Here is a 27,957-nt window from a genome sequence, read left to right on the forward strand (position 1 = left end):
GATTCCATGATCTAGGATTCCATGATCTTTGATCTATCATTCCATGATTCCATGAGCTATAACGATTCCACGACCCACGACTTAGGACTCCACGCACGCCCATTCGCATCGAGAGCATCCGGTCACCGCATACACCGCCCACGCTGGGGCAGAGGCGTCGCCTGCCGCTCTGCGCATGCGCCGCCCACGTTGTGGCAGAGGCTTCGGCTGCTGCTCTGCGCATGGGCCGCCCACGTTGGGGCAGAGGTTTCGGCTGCTGCTCTGCGCATGCGCTGCGCTGCCCTTGGGGACCACATCCGCCCGTGTCTCCATGACAACGCGGCCGCTGGGGCCCCGCGAGGCACTATCGGCCCGCGCATCATCATCATCATCATCATCATCATCATCATCATCATCATCGCCGCCGCACCGCGCTCCGGGCGGAGACCGAGAAAACGTGTAAAATAAAGGAGAGCTTCGGCTTCGGGGGCTGCACGGCCCGGAGGCGGCTCCAGCCCGGCGGTGCGGCTCCTGCTTCCCGCGTGATCCACGAAATCGAGTGTTGCCTCGCCGCGATCTTTATGAAAACAGGCAGCCAGGTAAAAGGAGACCTTAGTGTCCTCTGGGGATGGGACCGCGAAGCGAACGCCCCGAAGGTATTGTGATGGTGATGCAAGAAGTAGTTGCATCGAAACTGCTCCACTATTAGGAAAAGTGGAGCAGTTTTACTATAAACTCAAGTAAAGTTTCGTCTAAGTAACTGTATTTTGTAAAAGATAGACAGAACGTCCGTCTGAAAGCATGTTTCTTTTTCAAGCAGTGTTATTCAGACACTGTTTAATCTTTGGAGATGATAACGTGAAGTATGATCTGTGCTGAACAGATTTGTCTTCTTCTGTTATCACCATGATACAAGAAGTAGTTATTATAGTAGAATATCAGTATATCATAATATATAATACATTATTATATATATTATTATATAATATATTAGTATTATAGTAGAATAGTTTTACTTAAGCTAAAGTAGACATAAGTTTCATCAAAGTTATTAGGAGTTTTTGAAAGTTAGACAGAATGTCCCTCTGATAGCATGGGGTTTTTTTTTCAAACAGTGTTTATTCCAGTCATTTTATTTATTCTTTGAAAATGACAACATCTTATGTGAAGTATGATCTGTGCTGAACAGATGTGCCTTCTTCTGTAATCACCTCTGTTTGCGGTCTTTCCCTATCTCAAAAGCAAGGTCAGGCAGAGCTGGAGCCAGGTCCAGATTAGCAAGAGCTTTGACTGTTGTGAAGTTCATAACAACATTAAATTTGGACCCTAGAAAGTAATAGAATCTGCGCAAGATTTCTGGGAAAACTTATCCATATGCATATAAGTTGCAAATGTATTTTATCCCCAGCTCTTGTCTCGCTGCACGTGATTGATGGAGAGCACTCTCACATGTTGGCCAGGACTGATAAAGGATGCTTGCTTTTCAAAACTCCAGAATGAGCCTTAGAGAGTTTATTTGCCATCATTTTTGGTATCAATGAAAAGCATTGGAACCAAGACTGCTTTAATTCCAGTTTCAAAAATCCCACATGGATTGAAATGGCAAAATGATACAAGTGGTGTTTTGTATAGAGAATAGCAGTGGCTGTCTTGATACAAGGCTAGAGATGAAGGGAGGGAGGAAGATTTGAAGGTTAGAGGGATACCTCTTATTAGACTGACTACTATGGTTTGGTCTAATAAAGGCAAACTTTAGAATGTGAGACGATTATCCTAAATCTGAATTATCTGAGAATGTAAAGGTATCATTCTAAAAGTAATATAATTATTTGGTATGATCATTTACTTTTCATGATTAAGATCTTTTTGTATGACTGTTATAAATACCTAACAAAATCTAATTAAATGAAATGGTGTCATTTAGTATTGTTTATAGGTAAGCCCTGCCTTTTTATGACTAATCTTAGCTTATTTTTAGTTTCCAAGGCAGCAATTAGAAAATAAAATTAAATTGGATCTCTTTGATCTTAAAACCTTATTCCTATTTATGCTTTATGTTTTTAAAGAGAAATATAAAATCACTGAGATAAATATTTGATGTGCTAATTGTTTCACAGAAAGATGATGCAAAACGTGCATCTGGCTCCTGAGGCTGATGAAGATGATCTTTATTCTGGCTACAATGACTATAATCCCACATTTGACACAGAGGTAAAAATATTTGCTATTTGCCACCTTTCCCATACATAAGATTTAAGTTCTAAGTACAAGATAAGAACATGTAGGTACAGTAATGGGCAAGTGCTTTGAAATGAAATTTTATTTATTTAGTAAAAAATATATAGCTTCACCTGGATACTTTTTTTAATGGTTTTTTCTTTAGTAGTTTTTCTATTCCAACAAAATACTTGTGTGCATCTCATAGCAGATCTAAAATGCTGTAATGGTTAGAATTTATGAAGTGTAAAATCCTAGTTATTTGGAAGCTATATTCACAGTTGGGCACATTCAGGATGGTGTTTCTCCAACAGTGCAGCAGCAAGTTTTCTGACAAAACAGGCTGCTTATTGATCAATAGATCTTTAATCTCTTAGTGTGCCACAGCTGAAGGACATAACAGTAAAGTGAAGGTCTGCAAGTCTCCATGGAATCAGGAGAGCATCTGCAATGACTTACTTTAACTCTATAGGCCACATTTGGGTAACTGCTGGTATAGTAGAATTGGAATAACAGAGGGGTCATTTAGTCTAACCCACACTACCCTGCTCAAAGCAGACCAGTGTTGAAAGACTTGGCATCTTGTGTGAAATCCCAGTGCGGAATTCATGGGAGTTAGAGCATGAACTGGGAGACGTGAGGTATCTTAGTATTGGCATGACAGGCATTAATGTAAAACTTTAGAAATAGTGCTAGCAGTAAGCTTTTGGAGGGAAATAAAATTTTGTATTATATTTTATCACTGAAACTTTGCTTCCTCATTGTGTTTTTATGTTTCAGAGAATAATGAGATTTTAAATTTCCTAATCTGAAATATCAAAAAAGATAATATAAATACAAAAAAAAAATAATATAATCATTATTTATTGTCAGTAAAACCTGTTATTCAGTTATTTTCAGGTCACTTTTTTTGGAAGAAGAGTTGTTTTTTTAAGCTATCTGCTTTGAGTAGTCCTAAGGTTCTGGAACTGTGGCTTTTGGTGTTGTGTTTTTAAAAGGGTTGATGTTTTTATTTTATCTTTTCTAGGATTTAGAAAATGATGTGGCTTTTCAACAGGCAGCAAGAACAAGTCATGGTAGAAGAGTCCCTGTAAGTACCTTTTAAAATACCTCTTCTAGAGCCCTAGCTCTAATTTTGGTACTGACGCAAACTTATCTTGGGAATCTCTTATCTTTTTTTTTCTACTACTAACATGAAGATACAGACTTTAGTTATTTATATGAAGAAGTGTAAAATTAGCAGAGCACAAGTTCCATTACGTTCTGGAGCTAAGCAAGACCAAACAGAGAACTTTGGTAGAAAAATGTGTTCTCATTTAAAAGTGAGATAAAACCTTGTTAAAGAGCAAAAGGTACATTCTGAAAGGATTTTGTTTAATATTCTTTACATGGAATTACCGGTTTTGACATATAATTACACGGTTTAGACGCATATTAGAAAATAGGATTTAGGAATCCATGTGTTATTTTTTTGATGATTTTTTTCTTCCATACTAATTTACTTGCTTTCATTTAACTGTAACTTAATTCTACATCAGTTTTCAAAAACTTCAGAAGCACATACTGTGTGTCTAAAGAAGAGCTGAAATGGTTTGATTAATGTTATTTCTTTGCCAGAATAACCTGGTTCTATAAGAATTCTTTCTCTCACAATTGAAGCATTGTTTCTATGAATTCACTGTAGAAACTATATAGAAAGACTATTAAGTAATAGATATGTTTGTTATTTGGGTGAGTGCTTTTTTTTATGCTATGTGTATTGTTTGTTGATTTTTTTCCACCCAGGTGACAGCCAAAATTCCTGGTACACCAGCTTCAAGATCTTTAGCAACTGGATTTGGGGTAAGTTTTGTTGCATTCTTAATGAAAATGTTGTATTCTTAATGAAGTGCATTCTGTATGCACTTACATGCATACAGATAAATTATCACCAAAAAATCCCATGCGCAAGTGAGCTCTTTTTATCTTCCAGTGATCTACATGTATTCATTACTTTTAATTAATTTGCAACTCTGCACTTAGTCAAGGAGGTATTCCCAGACCATACTAAGGCAGTAGATTCCAAGGTATTAACCAAATTTTCGTGCAGGGGGAACTGGATAGGTTGTTATTTGGGTTTGGGAAAGCTTTTTGGAAGTTAAGATGAAAGTAAGTCTTAAATACAGGCTTTCAAATCACCTCTAGTTTCATCAGAAAAGTTTGTTATATTCATTGATATACGTAAACCATTGTAACTCTTAAATAACTAACTCTTTAATCTGGTTTGTTATGGAAACAGAAGTTATGCGTTAGCATTATATCCACTGTCTCGTTATATCAATAAATTTCAAACCTGTTAGCTGGTCTCAGTCAAATTTGAGAAGACAGTGCTCTTAGGTATAAAGTTTCTGTAAGCTTTATGACAAATAAAGAAGGGACATCAGATTGCTTTAGATCTCTTATGCAAGCTAGCTGGGTAACAATTTCAAGAACATCTAAATTCTATTATGTTATTGAAATACAACCATTAGTCTGAACTTTCTGTCACCTGCTCTGGATATATTCGTTTTGGGACTGCTTTCTATTAGAGGTCGTATCTGCACATGTTTATTGTAGGACCACGCTGTAATGAGGTAGGGAAAGCTATCTTGTTAACGGAGTGCACAAGAAGGCACTTCCTGGGGATAATAAAGGCTGAGATGTTTGTCTGCAATAGTAGAGCTAGAAATCTTGTAAGCATTGTCCAAGCCACGGTACTACCTGGTTTGGTCTGCAGGTTTGCCTCTTCTGCACCACAGTCCATGTTAATGTAGATTCAACCTTAACAGAATAAATGAAAACCCATCATGATGTGTGAGGGATAGTGGGTAAAATAGTAAAACATAAGCCTCTGAGTAGGAATCAGGGGAATGCTTTTTCATGGCATAAGACCCTTTATTATTGTCTGTTTGTATTGTATATTTGTAGCAACCTGTAGCATTTACTACTAAATATTTCATGTTTATTTCTTTACATTCTTAACACTACTACAGGACAGTATGCGGCATTTCAGCTGATGGAAAAGATATCCATTGGCCGTTTGAAAGTATATCTGTATTTATTGTAGAATAATTTTTCATGCAAGTATGACTTAAGGGATTAATACAGGAGCATATTTTATCAGCTCTACTCAGAATCAATCTTACTGAAGTAGTCTGTATAAATTATTCATTTTAAAGAGAGCATTTCAACAGATTTTTTTTTACAGTGTCTGACAGAAATATCCAAATACGTAAAAACCAATATTGTGAATTTGTATTATCTGAAATGTTCAACATCTTTAAATCTGCCAGGCGCTGGCAGTGTGTTGCATGTGAATAACATAAATGAGAATTTATGAACTTACATGAGAGTTAGATTAACTCTTAAAACTCAGTGTTGAGAAGACTGTACATAACCTTTACAGGCTTCTAATGCTTTGTGAATGCTAGCTGTTAACAATTTACTTATTTTTGTAGTCAAAGGCAACTTTAACTTCATCTATGGGAAGACCAATGACAGGAGCCATACAGGTAAAAGTTTCGATATTTACATTTTATGTTGATTTGGAATGATAAAGTTTTCTGTCAAGTGTTTGGGTTTGATACAAGAATTTAAAAGTTCATTGAAATGATACAAATTATTGCACTGTTTAAATTTGTCTTGTTTTGAAAACACCGCTATCAGAAAGCTTGAGGGTTGTGATGAGTATTTTTTTTGAGGACAGGGTTAAAAGCAATACCAGTGTAGTGCTTTTTAACGCTATTGACATACAATGACTATTTTTTTTTTCATTGAAATAGGAAGGAGGTAGATTCTGGTTTTCATGTTTTTCCTATGTACATATACTGAATAAGAATCTGCTGGAGTTTGCACATGTCTTTCCCAACACCACTCTTAAGTATATTGACTTAATGTTAAGTACAGCCACTGTATTCTTTTGTGTCAGTCCAGGTGGGAGAAAGGAATTTTCAGGAAGCATCGAGAGTAGGGCTACTCCCTAAGTGAAGGCAAGCCAGGAGTCTAAAGGGAAATCACGTGGCCAGTAGAGCAGTGGCTCCACCAGCTAGAACCCAGTCCCACAACACCTGAGCAAGGCAGGTAGGATCCACCCAGAAATGATGGCCATGTCCAACCAAGTGTCCAGAACGTAAGGCAATATCATGGTGATGAGACAGCTCAAAGGTCAAGCCAAAAAGTTGGTGCCTAGACGAGGTGTAGGACAAATAATCACTGGCCAGGTCCCTAGTGATGAGGCAAGACTAAGATCAGTCCAGGTGGTCAGTCCACAGGTTGAAATCTGGATCAAGGGACTCTGTGGTCAGGCATAGCTGTAGCTGATGTGGAAACCAGTAATCTTCCAATAAAGCTAAGGCAGGGGCTGAGAGACCAGGGTTGAACTTGAACCCTGGGTAGGAGATGTGGCTGGAGGCCTCAGGTGAGTCTGGTCAGGGCCATTGAGGTTTATTAATGCACTCAGTGTCCTGACAGGAAAATTTAATAAGCTGACACTGAGTGAAGTCAGACATCCTTGTGTTGGGAGACTTTGACTGCTGAGTTACAAATACAAAAAAATTGTAGTTTGTTTGAGCCTCTTTTGGTTTAGATCAAGTAAAATATTCTGATCCATTATCTCATAGGATTCTCTTTATTGTCAATAGAAATATAAAAGGCAACTGAGTTCTGAAACAGTGTAACAATGAGCTACAGCACATTACAGATCATATGACCAACAATTCTTAAGAATTCTCTAAAAAAATAGATGTTTGAAATCAAGTATTCTGAATACATATAAAACTTACACAAAGTAGTAAGTGTTCCTTTGTCACTTTCAGTTCCTGATAGTGTTTGCTCCTCTACTTTATAGACAGTTATGATGTATAATATTTGAGAAATAAAAACATTTTGTAAAGTATTCCGTTTACTGAGCTGGTAACAACTGATATTTAAAGGTTTTGTGATATGGAACTGATGTCTGTAGTGTCCACAGTCCATTCTTTGGGAATGTTATTTTAACATGTCTTCCTTCTTATTTAAGGATGGGGTTGCTCGACCAATGACTGCAGTGCAGGCTGCAGGTTACACTAAGGCAGCTATGAGAGGTACGGTTTGTAGAAATCTCTGGTTGCCAGAAGGAGATGTTATTTTACAATTTTCAGTACTCTGTTAATTTTGCAGGTTCTTTGTTTGATCCTCTTGGCCAAGGAAGAGGTCCTGCTCCACCTCTGGAAATGAAAAATTCCGACAGGTTTGTTCAGTTTTGCATTAAATTATTTCAGAGCATTAACAGCATCAAAAAAACAGCTGAGGGTAGAGTTCAGAAATACCCATACGGTTACGAAAACTTGAGGGGTCAAACCCTTAACTTTATGGAATAATGCCACAAACACTGATGCACGTGGTTAGCTGACTCATCAGAGCAGTTGCAGACTTTCAGGGATGTCTCCTTTCAGTGATTTTTGGTTCTGACTGTAGCTCAGAAGCCTGGGTGTAGTTTTTCCACACAAATGCAGTGATACTTATCTAGAATTGTGGAGGATTATGGAAGAGTGTGTGACAAGCAAGGAACACCAGGATTGATGCAGCTCTCTGGGAAGAACTTAAGGTAATTTGCCTGCTGTTTTTCCCTGTTCACTTTGACCTTAGTGCTTCAGGTAAAATTGACGTTGTGAAAGATTTGCAGGCTGGTGTGGATGTTGGGGAGTTCACTCAGAACAAGTCATTGAGCTTTTCAGTGCAGAAGTTATATCCCTCAAGTATAGCTATATAGGAATTGGGAATCCTACTGAAACATCTGATTAGTTAACTGAGGAGAAAATCTAGATGAATAACTTTTTATTAAAATCTGTATTTGAAAGCTATCCTTTAAAGTTCTCTCTGCTAATACAGGTTGAATTAATTGCTCTTAATACAATATTTCATTTCATTAGGTGTTTGATTTGTGAGTTTTACTAGCCCATCTGTCATTACTGCTCCAGAAAAAATTGAGTCCGTGAAATTTGCTTGGGTGTCTTGTTCTCGTAAGAAGATTTATGTTTTCTTAGGTTCCTGTTCTCAAAAATATTACCTTTGCACGATCTTCTCTAGGCCTAATTTCACATTATATTTTCTTAGATGGGAAAACCAATTAGTTGTGACATGTGATACCTCACTATGTGGTGTTATTGAAAATATACTGTGTAAAAGCTTGGTGTTTGCAGTTATGTTACTAGTGTTAATCCTTTTTATTGTCATTTGTATTTTAGTACAGAAGAGAAGATTAGGCAGCTGGAAAAAAAAGTGAATGAACTGGTTGAAGAAAGCTGCATCGCCAACAGCTGTGGAGACTTGAAACTGGTAATTTTCTGGATTTCATTTCACTTTTGCTTTTATGTGAAGAACAATTCGTGTAGATAGGTATTTAAAACTGACTTGGGTTGAAACATTTCAAATTATTAAACTCATCTTAATTTTAACTTTTTTATGACTTTTCAAATCCAGTAATACCTTTCATTAAAAAATAAATAAAAAGGTAGGAGCTATATTTCTTGTGTATATATTTAAGATGTCAGTGTTACGAAAACTCCTTTCCCTGTATGTCCATTGACCTCTTCAAATGGGTCTGATCATTACTCATACTGGCATAGATTTTCCTAGTCTAACCTATAGACTTTATGGGAATGGGTGACCCTTCTTCGATATCAGGCTTATAATTGGCATCATTGCAGCTTTTGATCCTCCGGTGTGTAAGGATCTTGTCTGAGTGATATTCCACTTCCTTGATGCTGCTTGGGCTTTTTGGATCATGTAATTTTCATCCAGGATTCTTATCTCACTTAAACCCCTTTCACAGTACCCTTCCATGTCAGGGGCTGTTTGGGGCAATAGAATATGGTAGACTCTATTGCTTTTGTTTCACTGGAAGGGGTCAGCATCAGGATGAACTTTTTCATCTTATTTCAGCCCTTCAGACAAGGGGACCTTCCAAACTAAGCAATCTCTAAAATGCAGACACCAGAATTCTTCCTAGGACAGTAGCCTTGGGTTCTAGATTATCAAAATAGCTTCTAACTCTTCTCTCTTGGGATCAGGCTTATGCTCCGGACTGGCCAGCTCCAGCTCCTAAACTGCTGGAGGCAGAGTAGGCTTAACTGTTAGAAGTAATAAAATACATTGGGTTCTTAGGAATGTAGACTTCCTTTATGCTCATCCATTGCCATATGATCCATAAGAGAAAAAACCCAAAACCTAGAGCTGTGAGAGGTGATGTTTCTTGCTCAGTCATCTCAGCTGCAAATTTTTTTTTATATAGGACTGTATTCTGAGGAGGTATTGTTAGAGTACAAGAATGGCTAAAGCATCTTTCCTTGAGCTTCTTAATGCTATTGGGTACAGATCCTAAGCCAGATAGCCTTTGGTTTCGTCAAAATTCATATATTTCAGAGAATGAGAGCTCCAAAATTTGTTACAAAGATTGCAAAGAGTCTCTAGTGGTGGTTCCATAGTGTAGTGGTTATCACGTCTGCTTTACACGCAGAAGGTCCTGGGTTCGAGCCCCAGTGGAACCAATGCAAAACTCATTGGTTTTGGGCTTGATAACCTTGAAGGTCTTTTCCAGCCTAATGATTCTATGATTCTGTGGTCTGAGAAATTGGGGAAAAAAACAATGTTTGTCCACTGTACAGTGTCTCTAACAGTGAATCAAATCAGTTGGTGTTTCAATTGTTGACGTGATTGATAATAAAAAATCTTTCTATAAATACATTAACAATAAAAGGAGGACCAGGGAGAATATTCAGTCCGTATTGGTTGCAGAAGGAACAAAAGGGACAGGGGATGAGGGCAAGGCTGTGAGGTACTTAATGCCTTCTTTGCCTCAGTCTTTAAGAGTAAGAAAAGTTGTTCCCTCTGTGTACAAACCTAGGAGTTAGAGGAGCAGAATGAGGCTCCCGTGATCCAAGAGGAGGTGGTTAGAGACTTGCTTGCCCAGCTAGACACCCACAAGTCTATGGGGCCGGGTGGGATCCACCCAAGAGTATTGAAGGAGCTGGCGGATGTGCTTTCCAAACCCCTTTCCATCATCTTCCAGTGGTTCTGGCTGACTGGGGAAGTTCCACTGGACTGGAGGCTGGCTGATGTTGTGCCCAGCTACAAGAAGGGTTGCAGGGAGGACCCAGGAAACTACAGGCCTGTCAGTCTGACCTCAGTGCCAGGGAAAGTCATGGAACAGGTGATCTTGAGTGCTATGATGAAGCACATGCAAGAGAACCGGGTGATCAGGCCCAGTCAACATGGGTTTATGAAAGGCAGGTCTTGCCAAACTCACCTGGCAGCCGTCTATGAGAAAGTGAGTCGACTACGGGATGGGGGAAAGGCTGTGGATGTGGTCTTCTTGGACTTCAGTAAAGCCTTTGACACAGTTTCTCACAGCATTCTGCTTCAGAAACTGTCTGCCTCTGGCCTGGACAGGCGCACACTCTCCTGGATTGAAAACTGGTTGGATGGCCGGGCCCAGAGAGTGGTGGTCAATGGAGTTAACTCCAGCTGGAGGCCGGTCACAAGTGGGGTTCCCCAGGGCTCGGTACTGGGTCCAGCCCTGTTCAATGTGTTTATCAATGACCTGGATGAAGGCATTGAGTGCACCCTTAGCAAGTTTGTGGATGACACTAAGCTGGGTGGAAGTGCGGATCTGCTGGAGAGTAGGGAGGCTCTGCAAAGGGATCTGAACAGGCTGGACCGCTGGGCTGAGACCAATGGCATGAGGTTCAACAAGGCCAAATGCCGGGTCCTGCACTTGGGGCATAACAACCCTATGCAGTGCTACAGACTAGGAGAAGTCTGGCAAGAAAGCTGCCTGAAGGAGAATGAGCTGGGGTTGTTGGTTGACAGCCGACTGAACATGAGCCAGCAGTGTGCCCAGGTGGCCAAGAAGGCCAATGGCATCTTGGCTTGTATCAGAAACGGTGTGACCAGCAGGTCCAGGGAGGTTACTCTCCCTCTGTACTGGCACTGGTGAGACCGCACCTTGAGTACTGTGTTCAGTTCTGGGCCCCTCCCACAAGAAGGATGTTGAGGCTCTGGAGCGTGTCCAGAGAAGAGCAATGAAGCTTGTGAAGGGGCTGGAAAACAAGTCTTACAAGGAGCCTCTGAGGGAACTGGGGTTGTTTAGCCTTGAGAAGAGGAGGCTGAGGGGAGACCTTACTGCTCTCTACAACTACCCGAAAGGAGGTTGTAGAGAGGCGGGTGCTGGCCTCTTCTCCCAAGTGACAGGGGACAGGACAAGGGGGAATGGCCTCAAGCTCTGCCAGGGGAGGTTCAGGCTTGATGTCAGGAAAAAATTTTTCACAGAAGGGGTCATTGGGCACTGGCAGAGGCTGCCCAGGGGGGTGGTTGAGTCACCTTGCCTGGAGGTGTTTAAGGGACGGGTGGACGAGGTGCTGAGGGGCATGGTTTAGGGATTGTTAGGAATGGTTGGACTCGATGATCCAGTAGGTCTTTTCCAACCTAGTGATCCTATGATTCTATGATTTTGCTCCAGGCTAATTAGCGTTTTTCTAAACAGTTTCAGCCTGGAGAAGAGAAGGCTCCGAGGAAATTGCATCGTGACCTTCCAGTACCTGAAGCGGCTACAAAAAATCTGGGGAGGGACTGTTTACAAAGTCTTGTGGTGATAGGATGAGGGGCAATGGGTATAAACTGGAAAGGGTCAGATTTAGACTAGACGTAAGGAGGATTTTCTTCACGTTGAGAGTGGTGCGGCACTGAGCAGGTTGCCTAGGGAAGTTGTGGCTGCCCCATCCCTGGAGGTGTTCAAGGCCAGGTTGGACGGGGCGTTGAGCAGCCTGATCAAGTGGGAGGTGTCCCTCGCCATGGCAGGGGAGTTGGAACTAGATGATCTTTAAGGTCTCTTCCAACCCAAACTGTTCTATGATTCTATGATTCTAGATGTGGTTGAAGATAACTATGGATAAGGAGCTGTTTCCAATAGGCAGTTTGAATATATTTGATCCATTTTAGAGGGTATAAAGGCAATGTTGTGCCAGTTAGTAGTGGCTAAATAACAGGCTCTAGCCCAATTTATTTATTTTTGGTATAGGTGTAATTAGTGTCTTCAAACAGTTTGCATCAGTTAGCACTTTTAATAAGTGTTGTCTTTTTTCTTATACAAAGGAATATTTTTCTATCTGCACTCTGAGTCAGACAATTTCAAATGTCTCTTTAGGTCTTGTGAAACATGGTGGGTACCACATCATTTAATCTTACCTCACCTAACTTAATGTAGGCGTAGTCTTAGCTTCTGTTAAGAAGCATGCAGTCCATCTTTTGAGACATTGTCTTTGTTCAGAAGTTGTTGTCTTTGCATTGAGGTCTAGAACTGATTCAGCTCTCCGGAGCCACACGGGACCCAGTGACAGTGAGGGCTTTCTTCTTGAAGGGAGCTTGTTGCTCAGTGCTTTCCACACATAGTGAAGGCCTCATTAGCTCTTTTATGCAAGATGATATTGTGTGCCTATGTGATGCTTCCTATCAGATTATGTATGTTTTCCTTACCTGAAAGGAGGTTGTAGAGGGGTGGGTGCTGGTCTCTTCTCCCAAGTGACAAGCAATAGGACAAGAAAAAACGTCCTCCAGTTGCACGGGGGGAGGTTCTGATTAAACATCGGGAAAATTTCTTCACCAGAAGAGTTATCAGGCACTGGCAGAGGCTGCCCAGGGAGGTGGTTAAGTCACTGTCCCTGGATATATTTAAAAGCTGCAGTGCTCAGTGATATGGTTTAGTATTGGACAGATATTATTGGATTCAATGATCTCAAAGGTATATTCCAACCAAGTGATTCTATGATCTCATCTCTATATGGCAGATATCTTAAGTAGTAAACCTTAAGTAGCTGCATGTTTCAGGCCTCTTGTACATGAGATATTCCATATTACAGTGGCAGGATCTGCCCTCTGATTGTAGAGAAATATCTAGCATTCCATTAAGAAGCACAGTTGGTTTGAGGTCTGTGGAACTTGCAGCAAAAATGGCTTTTGTCAATGTTTTTTTCTCCTGTAGTGTGAATGTTTTCAAATGCAGAATAGCATCTTTAAACTTTTAGATATTACTGGAAGATTTCAGTTGTCTTGAGGACTGTCTTTCAGCATGGATAGCATCCCATATCTTCTTGCCTACTACAAAGAAGCATTTTATCTATTGCTTTTGAGAAATGAGCTGTCCCAGCTCTCTGAATGCATTCTTTTTTTTTCTTTTTTCTTTTGACCAAAAGGCCTGGTACATACCTTTCTCCAGTTTGTGCAGCAATTCCAGTGATTCATGGACCCTCAGATTAAGACAAGATTGAACATTGATTGTCTTGACATGTAGCATTCCTTGCACAAAGGGTCTTGACACTGATCTGCAAAAGATTGTCAAAATAATAATTTTGGAGTTACTCAAATTGTGAACATCCATGTGAAATATGTCTTGTGGATAGAAAAGGGAAGCAATTTACCAGCATCCAGAATTAGTCAAGTTATGTGTACAGTATACACTTGTGTAACATGCGTGTTTACTTCCTGTCTTCAGTTTCTTCCTTCCAACACCTTCCTGCACTGGTTTTCTGCAACTAAGGAAACATGCCAGGCTTAAATGTGCACAGTTTTCTTTTTCTGTTTTTTTTTTTTTTTTTTTTTTTTAAACATTTAGGTGCACTTCCTTTGAGCAGTGCAAGGAGAATAATATTCTAGAGTGGTAATTGTTTATGGCATTTTATGTGTGTTGGACTATACTTCCCTAAAATTATATAGCTAGGCAGACAGACTAACTGTATGTCTGCTTATTGCTAATTAAGACCTTTCTGTGGGTTATATTGCTAATTTTCAGGCGTTGGATATAGTCTGTACATATAAAGAAAATGGACATGAGTGTATTCATGTCATACTTGTTTGGAGTGCATTTTTGCCATCTTGGATTAGTAATGTTCGAGGCATTGCTAAATTCTACTAATTTATTTAAGGCTCTTGAAAAAGCAAAAGAGGCTGGAAGGAAGGAAAGAGTATTGGTGAGACAACGTGAACAAACTGCTACTCCAGAAAACTTCAACTCAGATCTTACTTACTCAGTAAGTGCTTAGAAATCTTTGGTGAGTGAAGGGTGAATGGCTCCTTGGAGTGAGAAACATAGTATTGAATTGCAAAGATGCATTTATATCACTGAGTCTGTGCAATCTCAAGTACCAGAGAAATCTCATAGTCAACATCAAGCGAAGGGTTCCCATCTATTCCAGCTACATACTCATATACAAATACTCATATGCAAAGTTACGTATCAAAATATAACAGATGTAAACCCTGTACTTCAAAAATAAATAGTCTAGAAAATGTAACACGCCAAGAGACGAAAACAGGAGGGATCAGACACTGCCTTTAACTTGAACCATAAAATGACAGCCAGTGTATTACTTGAAATAGGATACGTGAATGTTCCTTAATCTTAAAGCAGATATCTAGATTTATATTCTGATTTTCAAATTAATAGCGCACTTCTTTTAGAAGAAATGTGCAGCATACATAGAAATACTTCAGGGGAATTTAAAGATGTACTCCGAGTAGTGCTGTAGGGAAAATTATTAACAATGACTACATTGAGTTAGGCAGACCTGGTAATTTACTTTAAGGTGAACGTCGGAGTAAAGCTGGGGAAAAAAGTGGAGGTGTTTTACCTGACACCAACAGAAACCTGAGTTTTGAAACAGCAGTTTGGAAAAATTCTCTCTTCATAAACTGAATGTCTGCAGGTAGTAGGACAGTTTTCCACATTTTTAGAGTCAGAATTTATGCACGGTTTCTGAGAATTATCTTGTATGAATGTTTGTTAATACTCTTGAATTACAACATTGTGCTTAGTTAGATCTGAGGTCCACTTAGGGTAACTTTTAATGGTGATTATTTAAGTACAAAAATAAAATAATTACCTAGAATAAGTAGAATTGAAACTTCCTTTCTCTATGTCAATGTAGAAGAACAAAGGAGCATTAAAGATGGGAGGCATGAAACTGGTAAAAGCAATACTTTGAAAGTAAATTAATTTGGAATGATCAGTTATGAATTCAGGTTTTTAATGTTGAAAGAACAAAATTTTTTTTCTTTTACATATAATTCATTTTTTTTTATAGGTTCTTTTCAATCTGGCCAGTCAGTATGCTGCTAACGAAATGTATGCCGAAGCACTGAATATTTATCAAGTTATAGTGAAAGATAAGATATTCAGCAATGGAGGTAGGTTACATTCCAAAGTGGATTAAAATTGGTAGTCAGGCATTACAAATAAGTACTTGATCCGTGTGGTGTTGTCTGACGGAGGTCTCAGCTTGCCTTTCTGCTGATCAGCGTGGATGGCAGATACTCATAATCTCTGACTTAATGCAGTTTGGCTTCCCAGCTCATGAAGTCTTTTTTTTTCTATAGGCTAAACTAAACAGAAAGCCAAATATATAATTTTCTCATGCAGCGTGCACTGTGTTGTCTGCTTTAATACTAATTTTTTCTCTTTTGACTCTGCTTTCATCTTCTAAAATATTTTGCACATCTTTGAGGCTGTTTCATTCTACTTTTCTCAGAGATGCTTATTTGGACAATCAAAATCAGAAAACATCTTACGTTCATAGTTCTTTTCTAGATTTCGTTACTATTTCATCTCCTGAGTGAAAATTCCCAGAAGGCTGTTCTTTGCGATGTTGCTTTAGAAGGCCACTGGTACACTATAATGACAAGTGTGTTAAGAAGTTGTTCTACTCTATCACTTTGAAATAATTTTAGAATGCTATAACTGTGCTTTAAAAGGCTGTAACTCATTGACTTTTTTTGATAGGCAGACTGAAGGTGAATATGGGAAATATATATTTAAAGCAACGGAACTATTCCAAAGCTATCAAATTCTACCGTATGGCTCTAGACCAGGTATCTAGTGCCCACAAAGAGATGAGGTGAGTTTCTACTATTTGGCACAGTTCTGAAATACAAGTTTGGGATGCAATGTGATTTGATAGTTAAAAATAGATTCTAATCCTATTTTCTATATTTAGGATTAAAATAATGCAGAATATCGGAGTTGCATTTATTAAAACTGGCCAGTACATTGATGCCATTTCTTCATTTGAACATATAATGAGCACGTCCCCAAACTTGAAGGCAGGCTTCAACTTGATCCTGTGTTATTTTGCTATTGGAAATGGTGAGCAAATGAAAAAAGCCTTCCAGAAACTGATTGCAGTCCCCTTGGAAGTGGATTATGATGACAAATACATCTCACCAAATGTAAGTTTGAACAAAATAAGTTATGTCTTCACATGGTAAATCAATAGAAAGGGGGAGAAACATAAAATGCTCGGACTATACTGAATGTGTAAATCTATGTGTATTTATGTGTATAAGGTAACATTATTTTTTAACAGTATGAACTTAGTGTGGCAGTACTGCTCCGAAATGTAAAGTTGAGAACATTAAAATCCTCTTTTCCTCAAAAGATATGATGTACATAAAATCCACACTACACAATTGTCTTCATACCAATTTTGTTGAAATTCATCTGGGCTTGCTTGTGTAGCTCGCCTACCACTTTGCTTCCTTTATGTATATAAAATTTTAATAAAATATTTATAAGATAAAATAAAGGCAGCAAAGCAATAAGTGAATTAATGCAAGTTATCTGAAATGACTGCTAATAAAATTTATAATATTGTAGTTAATTTACAGAAGAAAATTTTAGTAAAGTTTACAGCTGCTTGTTTTTGTTTATTAGACTTTGTAAAGAGGACTTCTTTGTGCCGCAGCTAGTGATACTAAAGACAGGAAAAAGTAATTGATGGCTTTTTTGATAGTTCTTACAAAGGTTCTCTATAGAAAGATCAAGGCAAGACTTTTATATTCTCTTAGCAATTTTTTTTTCAGTGCTGCGAAGCTTCCATTTTCAGTCCTAAAGATCACAGATTAATTAATCTTCAAACTGTTTGCAACTTAAGAGTAGCCATTGCTTCCTTATATCCTAGCATAAGCAGATGCTAATACATGAAGCATATATCTTTTTATATTTATTTATTCCAAGTTCTGTATTTTGTTACAAGGTGATTAAAAGAAAGGTCATAAAGTTTCTTTCTGGTCTTTTTGTATAAATCTGTCAGCTATCCCAAATAAATGAGGAACGGGTAGCTACCTAGCATACCTGCATTAGGTCTTTTAAAATCAACAGAGATATGTGATAGAAACCACAAGATGATCACGTGAGTTATTGTAATGAGGAGGCAGCATGAATGCTCATCTGCTGAATACCACTGCAGTTCAGCAAATGCTTAAGCGTGCTCTTATTTTTAAGCGTAAAATAGTTATAATGCCAAATTTCAGATTTTGTACTTAGAAAACTATCTTAAACAGAAGCTAGTTTTGTGAAATGTGAAAAGTAAACAACTGACATTATAGGCTATGTAGTTGGCATCAATTTATGTTTACACTCATATTGTCTATAAAATAACTAACATGCATGTGTACTGGGATAATTTGCAATTGTTTTATCTCCTTTCAGGATGATCCACATACAAATCTACTGATTGAAGCCATTAAAAATGACAGCTTAAGACAAATAGAACATGAGAGGTAATGGTGGAGTCTATTCTGTATTGACTGCAGTGCCATGGATTTTAGCTTCTGAAAGTATTATCAGTCTTCTCACGTGGGCACAGCTCTTGTTATAAACATGTTTTTAGAATTCTTGGGAAAGAACATGCTTGAAAGAACCAGTTGGATTGCTTAGTTTAGCGTGCTGCACTGGAGTCGAATATCTGCCCCAAATGCTAAATGTTACACTCCTCAAAATTTGCAGCATTGTTTTTTTTCCAAAATACAATTACACTCTGCAGTGAAATGAAACAAGAGAAAACTGAGAGCTTTATCAAGATACAGGGCAGTAGCAGGGGACTGGTTAGCTTGACTTCTAAAGTTGTCTTGAGTGCAGGAGACATATGGTTTGATTATTTTTTGAATACATGTTTTTAAAATGGTGACATGTTTGTGTGTTGGTTTTTTATTTTGTCCTTAGGAAATCCATGGCAGAGGAGTACATCATGACAGCTGCTAAACTCATTGCACCAGCGATTGAGACGTCTTTTGCAGTGGGCTATGACTGGTAAGAGCCAAGCAGAACTTCTTTTTGTCTAAACTCTATGCCAATCTCTTGTGCTGTTTATGAAACCAGATTCACAAACTTAAACAACCTGGGAAACAGTTTGTTGCACGTCTCAAACATAGTGTCCAGGTTATTTTCGGTTTGCCTCCATAATGCTCTGGAGAAGAACAAAAGAAAGGATAAGAATCTAATCTGTGTTAAAAAATAATTTCATTTTATCATCAAACTCAGCTATTAGTTATACGTTTTGAGCTCTTCTGTATTAGCACAAAACCTGCTTCTTAAAGTTCAATTGGATTTGAAAATTCTAGTCCTATAAAAAGTCTCAGTAGACTAATGCTGTACAGAAGGCAAGGATCACTGCTCTTTACTGTAAGTTTGAAGGTGGCATAAGGAGGATTTGAGGTGCCTAAAATGTTTTTGTTACTTTATGGAGTCATGATATAAAACACTGGAATCTAAGTATTGTTAGAAAGATTCGTTTGTGTTTCATTTATAAATGTAAATGTTTATAAATGTAAACTTAATCCATTGTTTCTTAAACATTTACACATTACCTACGGTGATAGGATGCTGATACTGTTTACCGTTTTGATTTTTGTATCCACTTTACTTCTTAATATACAGCCTAGCTTTTGCTTTCTGTGATGATTTCTACAACGGAATACTCTTCCCTTTATAGGAATTGTCTATTTTATTTCGTTTCAATGGCAGTTTAAAAATTATTAGTATAACTTTTCAAAAATTTTTTAAACTAGTTTTAAATTTTCTATTATAAGGTCTTATATATTTTTAGTATTTTTAATAGCTTTATTGGAAAAAATAATGTGTACAAAATGAATGTTGAGTATCTGCAGCTGCAACATTACTAACAGATATGCTCAGTGTTTGGAAAGTGAATAGAGTTTAATGGGAAAAAAAAACCCTTTCCTCTACCTGTTTGGGTTTTTTGGCCAGTTATGATTATGTTCAAGTTTTGTAGGTCCTATAATTATTATTTACTAATAAATATGTTTATATTAACATGAAATAATCTCTCACACAAACCTGTTTAGTCTGCTAGAGTCCACAAGGTGGTGTTTGATAATTTAATAATCATTATAGTCCTATAATTTCCCTATTTTTGCCATTCAGACTTAGCAGAGCTTAAACACTATTTATGAAAATCCACTTGTGCTTTATCACTTGTGGGCATGAGAAAGTCAGATTTATTTGCTCTATATCTTGTGGTTTTCTTCAAGAAAACTGGAAAAGATTGTCAGATATTCAATTTTCTTAGTGCTGTCGACAATATAAGTGTCATGAAGTAAAATACTCGTATTTGTTCTGGCTAATTAAGCAGTTTCTGGTGAGATGTGTGGGATTCTTTTACATATATCAGGACTGATTAAGTCTTCTTCTGTGCTGAGGTATTCAAGCCCAGTGAGGAAGTGTAACCACCAGCTTCAGCTTGGTTTTGCAAATACCACACTTTGTTATGAGTCCTTTGAATGTTAAGTGTGCTTTTAATGCAATTAATTTTATTTACAGAAATAAAGTGGGGACAAAGAATCTTTGGATTTCATAACTTCTTACTTAAAATGTTGTACTCTTGGGACTATTCTGTCATATTCCATAAGGAACAGATTGATTGTTGGATCTCATTGTGTTTTATGGTTAAAAGATGTTAACAGTAGCAGTTGAAAACTGGTTTTTGACCTTTTACGACAGATGTTGTTGCAGAAATTGTTGTTTTCAGTATACTTTTTCAAAAAGCATTTTTGTACTTGATGTGGACACTGTCCATCTGTGCCAACCCGGTTATAGCAGCAAGCAGTTGGCTAAGTTAAACTTTTGTTGACAAATCAGCCAACTATTAGAAGAAAAGAAAAAGATATTCCACCAGTTAGAAAAAGTGGAGGGGATGAAAGAAGCATCTCAAAAAGTTGTTTGTTTAGCCTGCTTCATTCTAGACAGGGTGAGAGAGCAGTATGTGCATACAATACGTAAAGGTCTCTCTTCAAGTGATTAGGCAGTTTTAAAGTACATCACATTGAACCCAAGAAGATGGTGTCTGTGAATGAAGATCTGAACTGTCTGCTGTGCTCAATTCTGCCCTTATTTTGCAGAAGACCATAAGTCAAAAGTAGCTGTGGGCCGATCAGAAATACTTTATTATTATGACTTTATTGTTATGTAGCTCAGGGACATAATCTGCAGTCTCTGACTTTGCTCACTAAGTTGATTTATGGGTTTGGTAGTACATGTAATCGGAGATCAGGCTTGAAAAATCAGCTGATAGAACATATCCAAAGAAAATGGTTTGAAAAACAGTATCTGACATCAGCTATCACTCAGTGATGGAATATAATGTGATATTTAGGCAGCTGACTAAAAAAAATAAGAGCAGAGATACTATTATTGAGGTAAGTTGTGGGAATAAAATGGTTTTTCAAATATTTTTAATCGAAATGCTCTTTTCATGTAAAGACAACTGATTTTGGAAAGTGAATTGGCTGCAAAGATATATAACTTAAAGGGACATTTGCACAGAAGCGTTTTGTTTATCTTTATGGCTTTTTTTTTATGTTGCAGGTGTGTTGAAGCAGTAAAAGTTTCGCAATATGTAGAGTTAGCCAATGACCTAGAAATAAATAAAGCCACTATGTACTTGAGGCAGCAGGAATTTAACCAGGTATAGTAACTGTCTTACTTGCTACTTGTTAGTATTCTGTTGGCAAAGATATCTTTCTTAGCCACAGCATAATTTTCAGCAAGGGAAAGAATGATTTATACAAATGTTATAATTATAGTGATGCTGCTCAGTAAAATAACTTCATAAAAACACTGAAAGAGATGAGATTTATCTAAATGAAATTTGTCACAGAAGTTACAGTGAATGCAGTTCACTTCAAATTTCAAACACCTAAATTTAGTTAAGTTCGCTGGGTGTCCAAGCTGTTATTACAGTTGATGGAACTGTAGTCAGTACAGTCAAAAAGGTTTAGAAACCATGTTGCTAACTGCTAATCAATGTGGAGGTGTTTTCGTTAGCATAAGCTGGATCTCTCCCTCTGTTAGATTGACTGTAGTACCAAAATATAGGCAGATATACTTCATATGTGTCATTATTGTTTGTTCTGGTGTTCTGACTGTTCCCTGTGCATTCCCTAAAGTACTATAATCTGACCTTGAACTTTAGTCAGCCCTCCAATCCTTCCATTAGAATACAAACTAAAATTAATTCAAGCATTTTCTCGGAAGCTTGGACAGTTCTGCTTCTCTTATCTCTTATCGTTATCTGGAGGGCGTAGAAGGCATGGGTGAATCACCATTCCTGAAAAGATGATGTGGGAGTTTAAGCCACAGGGGGCTTAAAGAGGAAGGTCGTAGAAAACACACAGGATTGGTACTTCCAAGTAAAAGTGTAGCTCACTGCTCAAAATTCAAAGGTCAGAAGATACATCTAGCAAAATCTTTGTGATTTTACATTTTTTATCATGCATATCATTACATGTTCTCTTTTCATTGTTTTGTTATATTTTTAAATACACATGTGAAGTAACTTTTGACAATGTTGAAATTATTTATGTGTGTTTACTTAGATGTAATCCCTTTCTGCAGTCGGCCATCCAGTCACTAGTTAGATGACTTTCTGAATTTTATACCTAACTGCCTTCTTGGTAAAAATCATCACCAGCCTCTTGCTAATAAGTACAGCAGGCAGTTAAATGTAGGTTTGCTTTTCTAGGCATATAAATTGCCAGCACAGGTGTATCACAGTTATCACAATGTATCAGGGTTAAGGTTTTGGTATTATCCAAATGAATGTGTAGCTTTCTTATAATGTTTTATTTTCTTATAATGTTTTATTTTAATAAAAATGCATTTCTTTGCTCTTCATCAAATTCTAGAAGTTGTGGGACAATTTATAATATCAGATTTTCATCAAAATTGTCATGTGTCATTTTCTTTGCCTGTGAAAAAAGGTTTGGTTTGAAATGTCAACAGTTGGAAAACAGCTTCATCTGAATGAAAAGAAACTCAAATAGTCATAGAATGGCTTAGGTTGGAAGGGACCTTAGAGTTCATCCAGTTCCAACTCCCCTGCCATGGGCAGGGGCACCTGCCACTAGATCAGGCTGCCCAAGGCTCCATCCAACCTGGCCTTGAAGGTTGTGATAGGATTTTGCTCTGTGAATACCTGACAGGATTTGCTCAGTTTCCTTCTAACATGCAGTGTTTGGTACATTCAACGGTAGAACTGCTGAATAAGAAGAAATATAGCAACCCCGGAGTGTGCACGGGTGGCAAGAAGTATGAGAGAAGGTGAATACCTCTGTCATCTTCTAAGGTTCTTCATCTTCCCATAGCTTGGAGAGATGCCCACAGTTACCACATGCTTGATTCTAGCCCATTTTTCCTTCTCATATTTAACCTCTTCTGGTTTCCTGAGCAGCTTTTGCTTCTTCTGTCTGCCCTGTGCTCTTCTCCTTCCCTATAGATATAGCAAGAGAGTTAATGCTTTATCATACTGCATGTCTGACTGATAGCTTTTCTGACATCAGGAAGCAGTTTGAGAGTTTGGAAAACTTTGGGCAAATCTAGTAGCTTTTGGAGAGTGAGAGTGTTACAGGTAGGTAATCATTTACATAATCTCAAGAATTTTCTGTAGTGATGGTATTTTTTTTTTGCAATTTCAAGTTAGTATCCGGTATAGGTTAAAAAGAATAATAAATCAATTCTCAGAGGTAAAATTATATCCAGAGGTTGTTTGTGATGTTTTTGTGAAGTACTCCAATAAGGGAGAGGGAAAGGTGATGGGAATTAAGAGTAAGTGGAGAAGATACTCTTTTTATTTCAATTATGTGCCTGCACTGGCACTACTTCATAGTAGAGTTGGACTGCAGAACATCCAAGATGGCAGAGAGTCTTTGTATTTATTCTGACAAATTGCAGCTGCCAGTTATATTCATCCTGTCTGTCTGTTGTTAATATACTCACTAATTCACCACCTGCTCAACACAACTTTGGCTGGAGAACCAGAATGGAAACTTTTTTTAAATGCAGTTTCAAGGCTGAAAGTTTTATTGCATATCAAAAAAGAAGAACTTAAATAGATTTCTGCTGTAACTATGATGGGCTAAACTCTGTGCTCATCATAATTAATACGTTATTTTAAAACAGTCCTAGGAAAAAGAAAAATCAGTGGAAATTACCAATGTATGTCTAGATTGATTTTATTAGTGACGAGGGTTGTGTATTAGAGATTTTGAATGTTTTCTTGGAAACATTTCCAAGATTTTCTTTGAAATTTAATTTAAAAACAAAATTCCGCAAGTTAGCCATGCAACTGCTTAACATCTCTGTCAGACCCTGCTGGGGTCAGGCAAGCTGCTTTGAAGATTAGATTGGATATTAGGAAAAAAATCTCTTTACTGAAAGTGGTGAAGCATTGAAACAGGGCTCAGGAAAGTGGTAGAGTCACCATCCCTGAAGGTGATTATAAAGCGTTTTAGATGTGGCGCTTCAGGACATGGTTTAATAGGCATGATGATGTTGGGCTGATGGTTGGACTTGATCATTGAGATCTCTTCCAGCCTCAGTGATTCTGGAAGTTTAACTTCTGTAGGCAAATAGTTTGGGTACATTGGAAACATATCACAAAGAATAATTTGGACAATCTGTGTTTTGATTGTAGAATCTTATAGCGACGTTCCAGTACCTGAAGGGGCTGGGGAGGGACTGTTTACAAAGGCTTGTGGTGATAGGACGAGGGGCAATGGGTATAAAGTGGAGGGGGCAGATTTAGGCTTGACATAAGGAGGAATTTCTTCACCATGGGAGTGGTGAGGCACTGGCACAGGTTGTCCAGGGAAGTTGTGGCTGCCCCATCCCTGGAGGCCAGGTTGGATGGGGCCTTGGGCAGCCTGATCCAGTGGGATGTCCCTGCCCATGGCATGGGGCTTGGAACTAGATGATCTTTAAGGTCCCTGCCAACCCAAACTGTTCTATGATTGTATGAATCTAAGTAATTGTTTGGATTAAAAAGTTAAAAGTTATTTAGAACTATATACATTTAGCTGGTACAGTGAGAGCATTTCTGCTTTGCAAGGACAGAAGGAGTATTGCTGTGGATTTTCGTCCTAGGGCTTGTAATTGCTGAAATGGTTCAAGAGACCTGCGATATAATTTACCAGTAAGTTAACAGAGTTCTGAGTCATATGAACTTTTTATTGTACATGAAAAAGAGATTACTGCAACTCTTTTATTGTCAAAGATGCCATTTAGCAGTAAAAGCAAAAGTAAACAGATTGACTACAGTGGGAAATGGCTTTTCAGAGTGTGGCTTTGAACCATGTAGCTCCAAGTTCACAAAACATTAATTCCATTGTAAGAAATGAACAGCTTCTAATTGATGAAATAAGTCTTTGCTTAAGAGCAGAGCACCTCAGGTACAGTAATGTTACATTTGTACATCTTTGGGACCATTCCCTCTTGGAAGGAAGTCACAAATACACATAGAAGTTTAAAATTATTGTATTTTAGATATTACATTTCAGAGACCACAGAATCAATCCTAACTTTTGAAGTGCTTTTCTTAATTGAAATTGGTTTATTTCTTTAGAAAATTTTCTGTTAGTAGGAGAATATTATGGTCTTCAGTAATTCATAGTTCTTAGGTGGAATGTAGTTGACTAAATCAATGAGAGACATCTAACTGTGTAAACTTTATCATTTACACATCATTACTACAGTCATGTTTTTTGTCTAAAGTAACTGTAAAACAGTATGTATGACAGTCAATTAAAATGTTTCCTTGATGTTTGTTTTGCATTCCACGTGCAGTGTCATGTATTAACTTTGATATGTAAACAGCAGCTGATAGGTTTCATGTGAAGGAATAAGGCAACTTTTGTTTTGGTAATGTTGATGGCTAGATTGAGATTGCCACATCTGCGTTGTAGTAGATCACAGAACTAGGATCACTGTGATAGTCTAACAGCTTGTGCAGTTAATATAAATATTTAGTGTAAAGAGGCCAGATTTGCTTAACAATTTAGTCTACTGTTACAAATGTTATCACATAGTCAAATGGGTGGAAAAAAGCTGCCTTTTATTTCAAAGTTTGTTTAAAAGTTTATTAGCTATAAGTTTGTTTACTTAATGTACATAAAATCCTTTATTTTGGAGTTGGAGTCACTGGCACAGGTTGCCCAGAGAAGTTGTGGCTGCCCCATCCCTAAAGGTATTCAAGGCCAGGTTGGAGGAAGCTTTGAGCAACCTGACCTAGTGAGAGGTGTCCCTGCCCATGGCAGGGGTTTGGAACTGGGTGATCTTTCAAGTCCCTTCCAACCCAAACCAAAGATGAGAAAAAAATCTTCTGGCTTCAGTCTTTGTGTTTGAGTACTACCTAAACTTACACAGGTGTCATCATCTTATAACACAAAACAAGTGCAAGCTGAAATCCAGTCCTAGTCTTGTGGGGGGTTTTATGTACTGTGTACTTTTTTAGCTTTTTAATAAGAGTTTCAATGTCAATCCTTTTGTCTTCACTTAAAGAAATGGAAAAATAGGTATGAGAATTTTAATTAGTTGGCTAGATTAAAAGCAAATAATATAAACGTGTGTTTTATATGTATAGAATTGTTAGATATCTGTGTACTTCAGGTAGAATGTGTAATCTAAATTTTTAAGCAGTAATGAATAGCCAATACTATTGAAATTTTGTGACCGAGATTAATGTTATCTATAATATTGGTATATTTCTCTATGTACATGCTTGCAAGGGTGTGTTACGAGCTCTTAGTAATTACCATGTGTGTGAGTATATAAGATGTTAGTTTTAGGTGTTTGTTACTAGGGAGTTTTATCAATGCTTTCTGAAAATGTTTTGGTATCATTTTCCTTCAGTAGGAAATAAGTTGTTTCCAAATTACTTCTAGGCACTGGAGACTTTAAAAATGTTTGAAAAAAAAGATAGCAGAGTAAAGAGTGCTGCTGCAACAAACCTCTCATTCCTTTATTATTTGGTAAGTGTTTACTTCAACAAAACCAGTTAAGAACTGCACTTTATGTAGCAAATTCTGTTTCTTGGTAGAAATTTTGGTATCTGTCTAAATAATCTCTGCTTGTTGGTGGAGTTACTCTAGAACACCCCTTCTTGGCTGGAATTGAAGTTTGGAGCGTGTCCTTTGTATCCTGTTGCTGGGAGGAAAAGTGAGAAATGTCAGGAACTGTGAAGTATGTAGTTTAGGCAGGTGTGTTTGTGCATGGAGTTTGTAGGGTATGGGGATTTTTTGTTTCTGTTTTGTTTTTCTAAAGAAATACTACTTTGTTGCAAGAAAGTAAACTTTCAGACTGAATTGGGTAGAGTGGCAAAACACTGTCAAGCGTCAAGTCCTTTGAAGGAGGTGATCTGCCTTATGCAAATGCGTAAGGAATATTTTAGGACTATTATTTTTTTCTTCCTCAATCTTTTGAAATTCCACTGTACTCACTGTAAGAAGCCACAGCTGCAAGAAAATTGACTGACAAATGACTGATACAATGTTTGTTTTGTTCATGTAGGAGAATGAATTGGCACAAGCAGCTAACTATGCAGATTTGGCTGTGAATTCTGATAGGTACAATCCAGCAGCTCTGACTAACAAAGGGAATACTCTTTTTGCAAGCGGAGACTATGAAAAAACAGCTGAGTTTTATAAGGAAGCTCTCAGGAATGATTCCTTATGCACTGAAGCACTTTATAATCTTGGTAAGCCAAAGGTGCTTTTGCAATTTAGCTTTTGTCTAATGGTAACGCTAGTGTTTCTGAGAAATCTGGCTTTCAAAGTTTTCCTATAGAAATATATACTAATTATTATTACTTTATTCAGTGATTTCTGTAATACCAAGGTATTAATTTGTACTTCCTATCTGTTCTGCAACAAAATACTGGTATTAGCAGCATCAACCAGCAATGCAGATTATTAAGTCACTTTGATGATAAAAATGTCGACTATCTACCAAAAATATATGTGCTTTAGCATTATTAAACTATCAGAGTCATTACCCTGTAAAAGCCATCCTTTTCCCTCATTCATCTTATTCAGAAAGTGAGATTAATATGTTCTTGGTCTTTGATTAAGTTTGTGTTCCTTGGGTTTATCAGTTTGGTAAGTCATACTAGCTGGTGAGAATAATAAGTATGTCTCTCGAGAATAGTGTGTGTGTCAATGTCAAGGCAGCTGCACTTCTTCTGAGTACTGTGTTCCTATTTCATTTTTCTTGGTTATTCCATCAGTTAATATGCTGAAGTCATGCTCTTTCTCATTGCATTAATACTGTAACTTTTATGTTTTAGGTTTAACATACAAGAAGTTAAACAGAATAGATGAAGCTTTGGATTGTTTTCTGAAACTCCATGCAATCCTTCGAAACAGCGCTCAAGTCCTTTACCAGATAGCAAACCTGTATCTTTTTCTGGATTGTGATAAGGGATGATGGTTTTAGTAAAATCCTTTCATTCAAAATACATATTTCAATCATGACACAATGACTTAGAAATTTACTGTGGGGTCCACTGTAATTAGGATGACTGCATAGATTCATTGAAGTGAGAACAGAACTTACAGCCTTCTTGGACATTTTCAGTGAAGCAAGTAAAG

The 27,957-nt window shown here is 37.7% G+C and overlaps 1 protein-coding gene and 1 non-coding gene across 4 annotated transcripts in view; both read left to right on the top strand.

Moving 5' to 3' along the window:
- The first annotated feature begins 269 nt into the window (after positions 1–269).
- The window catches only part of IFT88 (intraflagellar transport 88), a 56,674-nt gene continuing 28,986 nt past the window's right edge, over positions 270–27,957 (top strand). For 2 of the 3 annotated variants that reach the window (XM_054078975.1, XM_054078964.1), the window contains exons 1-18: positions 270–578; positions 2,097–2,190; positions 3,224–3,286; positions 3,982–4,038; positions 5,673–5,726; positions 7,232–7,295; positions 7,372–7,441; positions 8,439–8,529; positions 14,169–14,273; positions 15,327–15,429; positions 16,022–16,136; positions 16,236–16,467; positions 17,729–17,799; positions 18,242–18,328; positions 20,903–21,002; positions 26,254–26,340; positions 26,879–27,065; positions 27,654–27,762. In XM_054078975.1, coding sequence (XP_053934950.1) covers positions 2,101–2,190; positions 3,224–3,286; positions 3,982–4,038; positions 5,673–5,726; positions 7,232–7,295; positions 7,372–7,441; positions 8,439–8,529; positions 14,169–14,273; positions 15,327–15,429; positions 16,022–16,136; positions 16,236–16,467; positions 17,729–17,799; positions 18,242–18,328; positions 20,903–21,002; positions 26,254–26,340; positions 26,879–27,065; positions 27,654–27,762 — 1,685 coding nt within the window. In that variant the 5' untranslated portion in view covers positions 270–578; positions 2,097–2,100. The remainder of the gene's footprint in view (positions 579–2,096; positions 2,191–3,223; positions 3,287–3,981; positions 4,039–5,672; positions 5,727–7,231; positions 7,296–7,371; positions 7,442–8,438; positions 8,530–14,168; positions 14,274–15,326; positions 15,430–16,021; positions 16,137–16,235; positions 16,468–17,728; positions 17,800–18,241; positions 18,329–20,902; positions 21,003–26,253; positions 26,341–26,878; positions 27,066–27,653; positions 27,763–27,957) is intronic. The other variant, XM_054078956.1, reaches the window with a different exon arrangement.
- TRNAV-UAC (transfer RNA valine (anticodon UAC)) lies at positions 9,668–9,740 on the top strand. The gene has a single exon. It is a non-coding gene; the product is annotated as a tRNA-Val (tRNA).

Source organism: Cuculus canorus, chromosome 1, assembly GCF_017976375.1.
Source record: "Cuculus canorus isolate bCucCan1 chromosome 1, bCucCan1.pri, whole genome shotgun sequence".
Classification (NCBI taxonomy): Eukaryota; Metazoa; Chordata; class Aves; order Cuculiformes; family Cuculidae; genus Cuculus; species Cuculus canorus.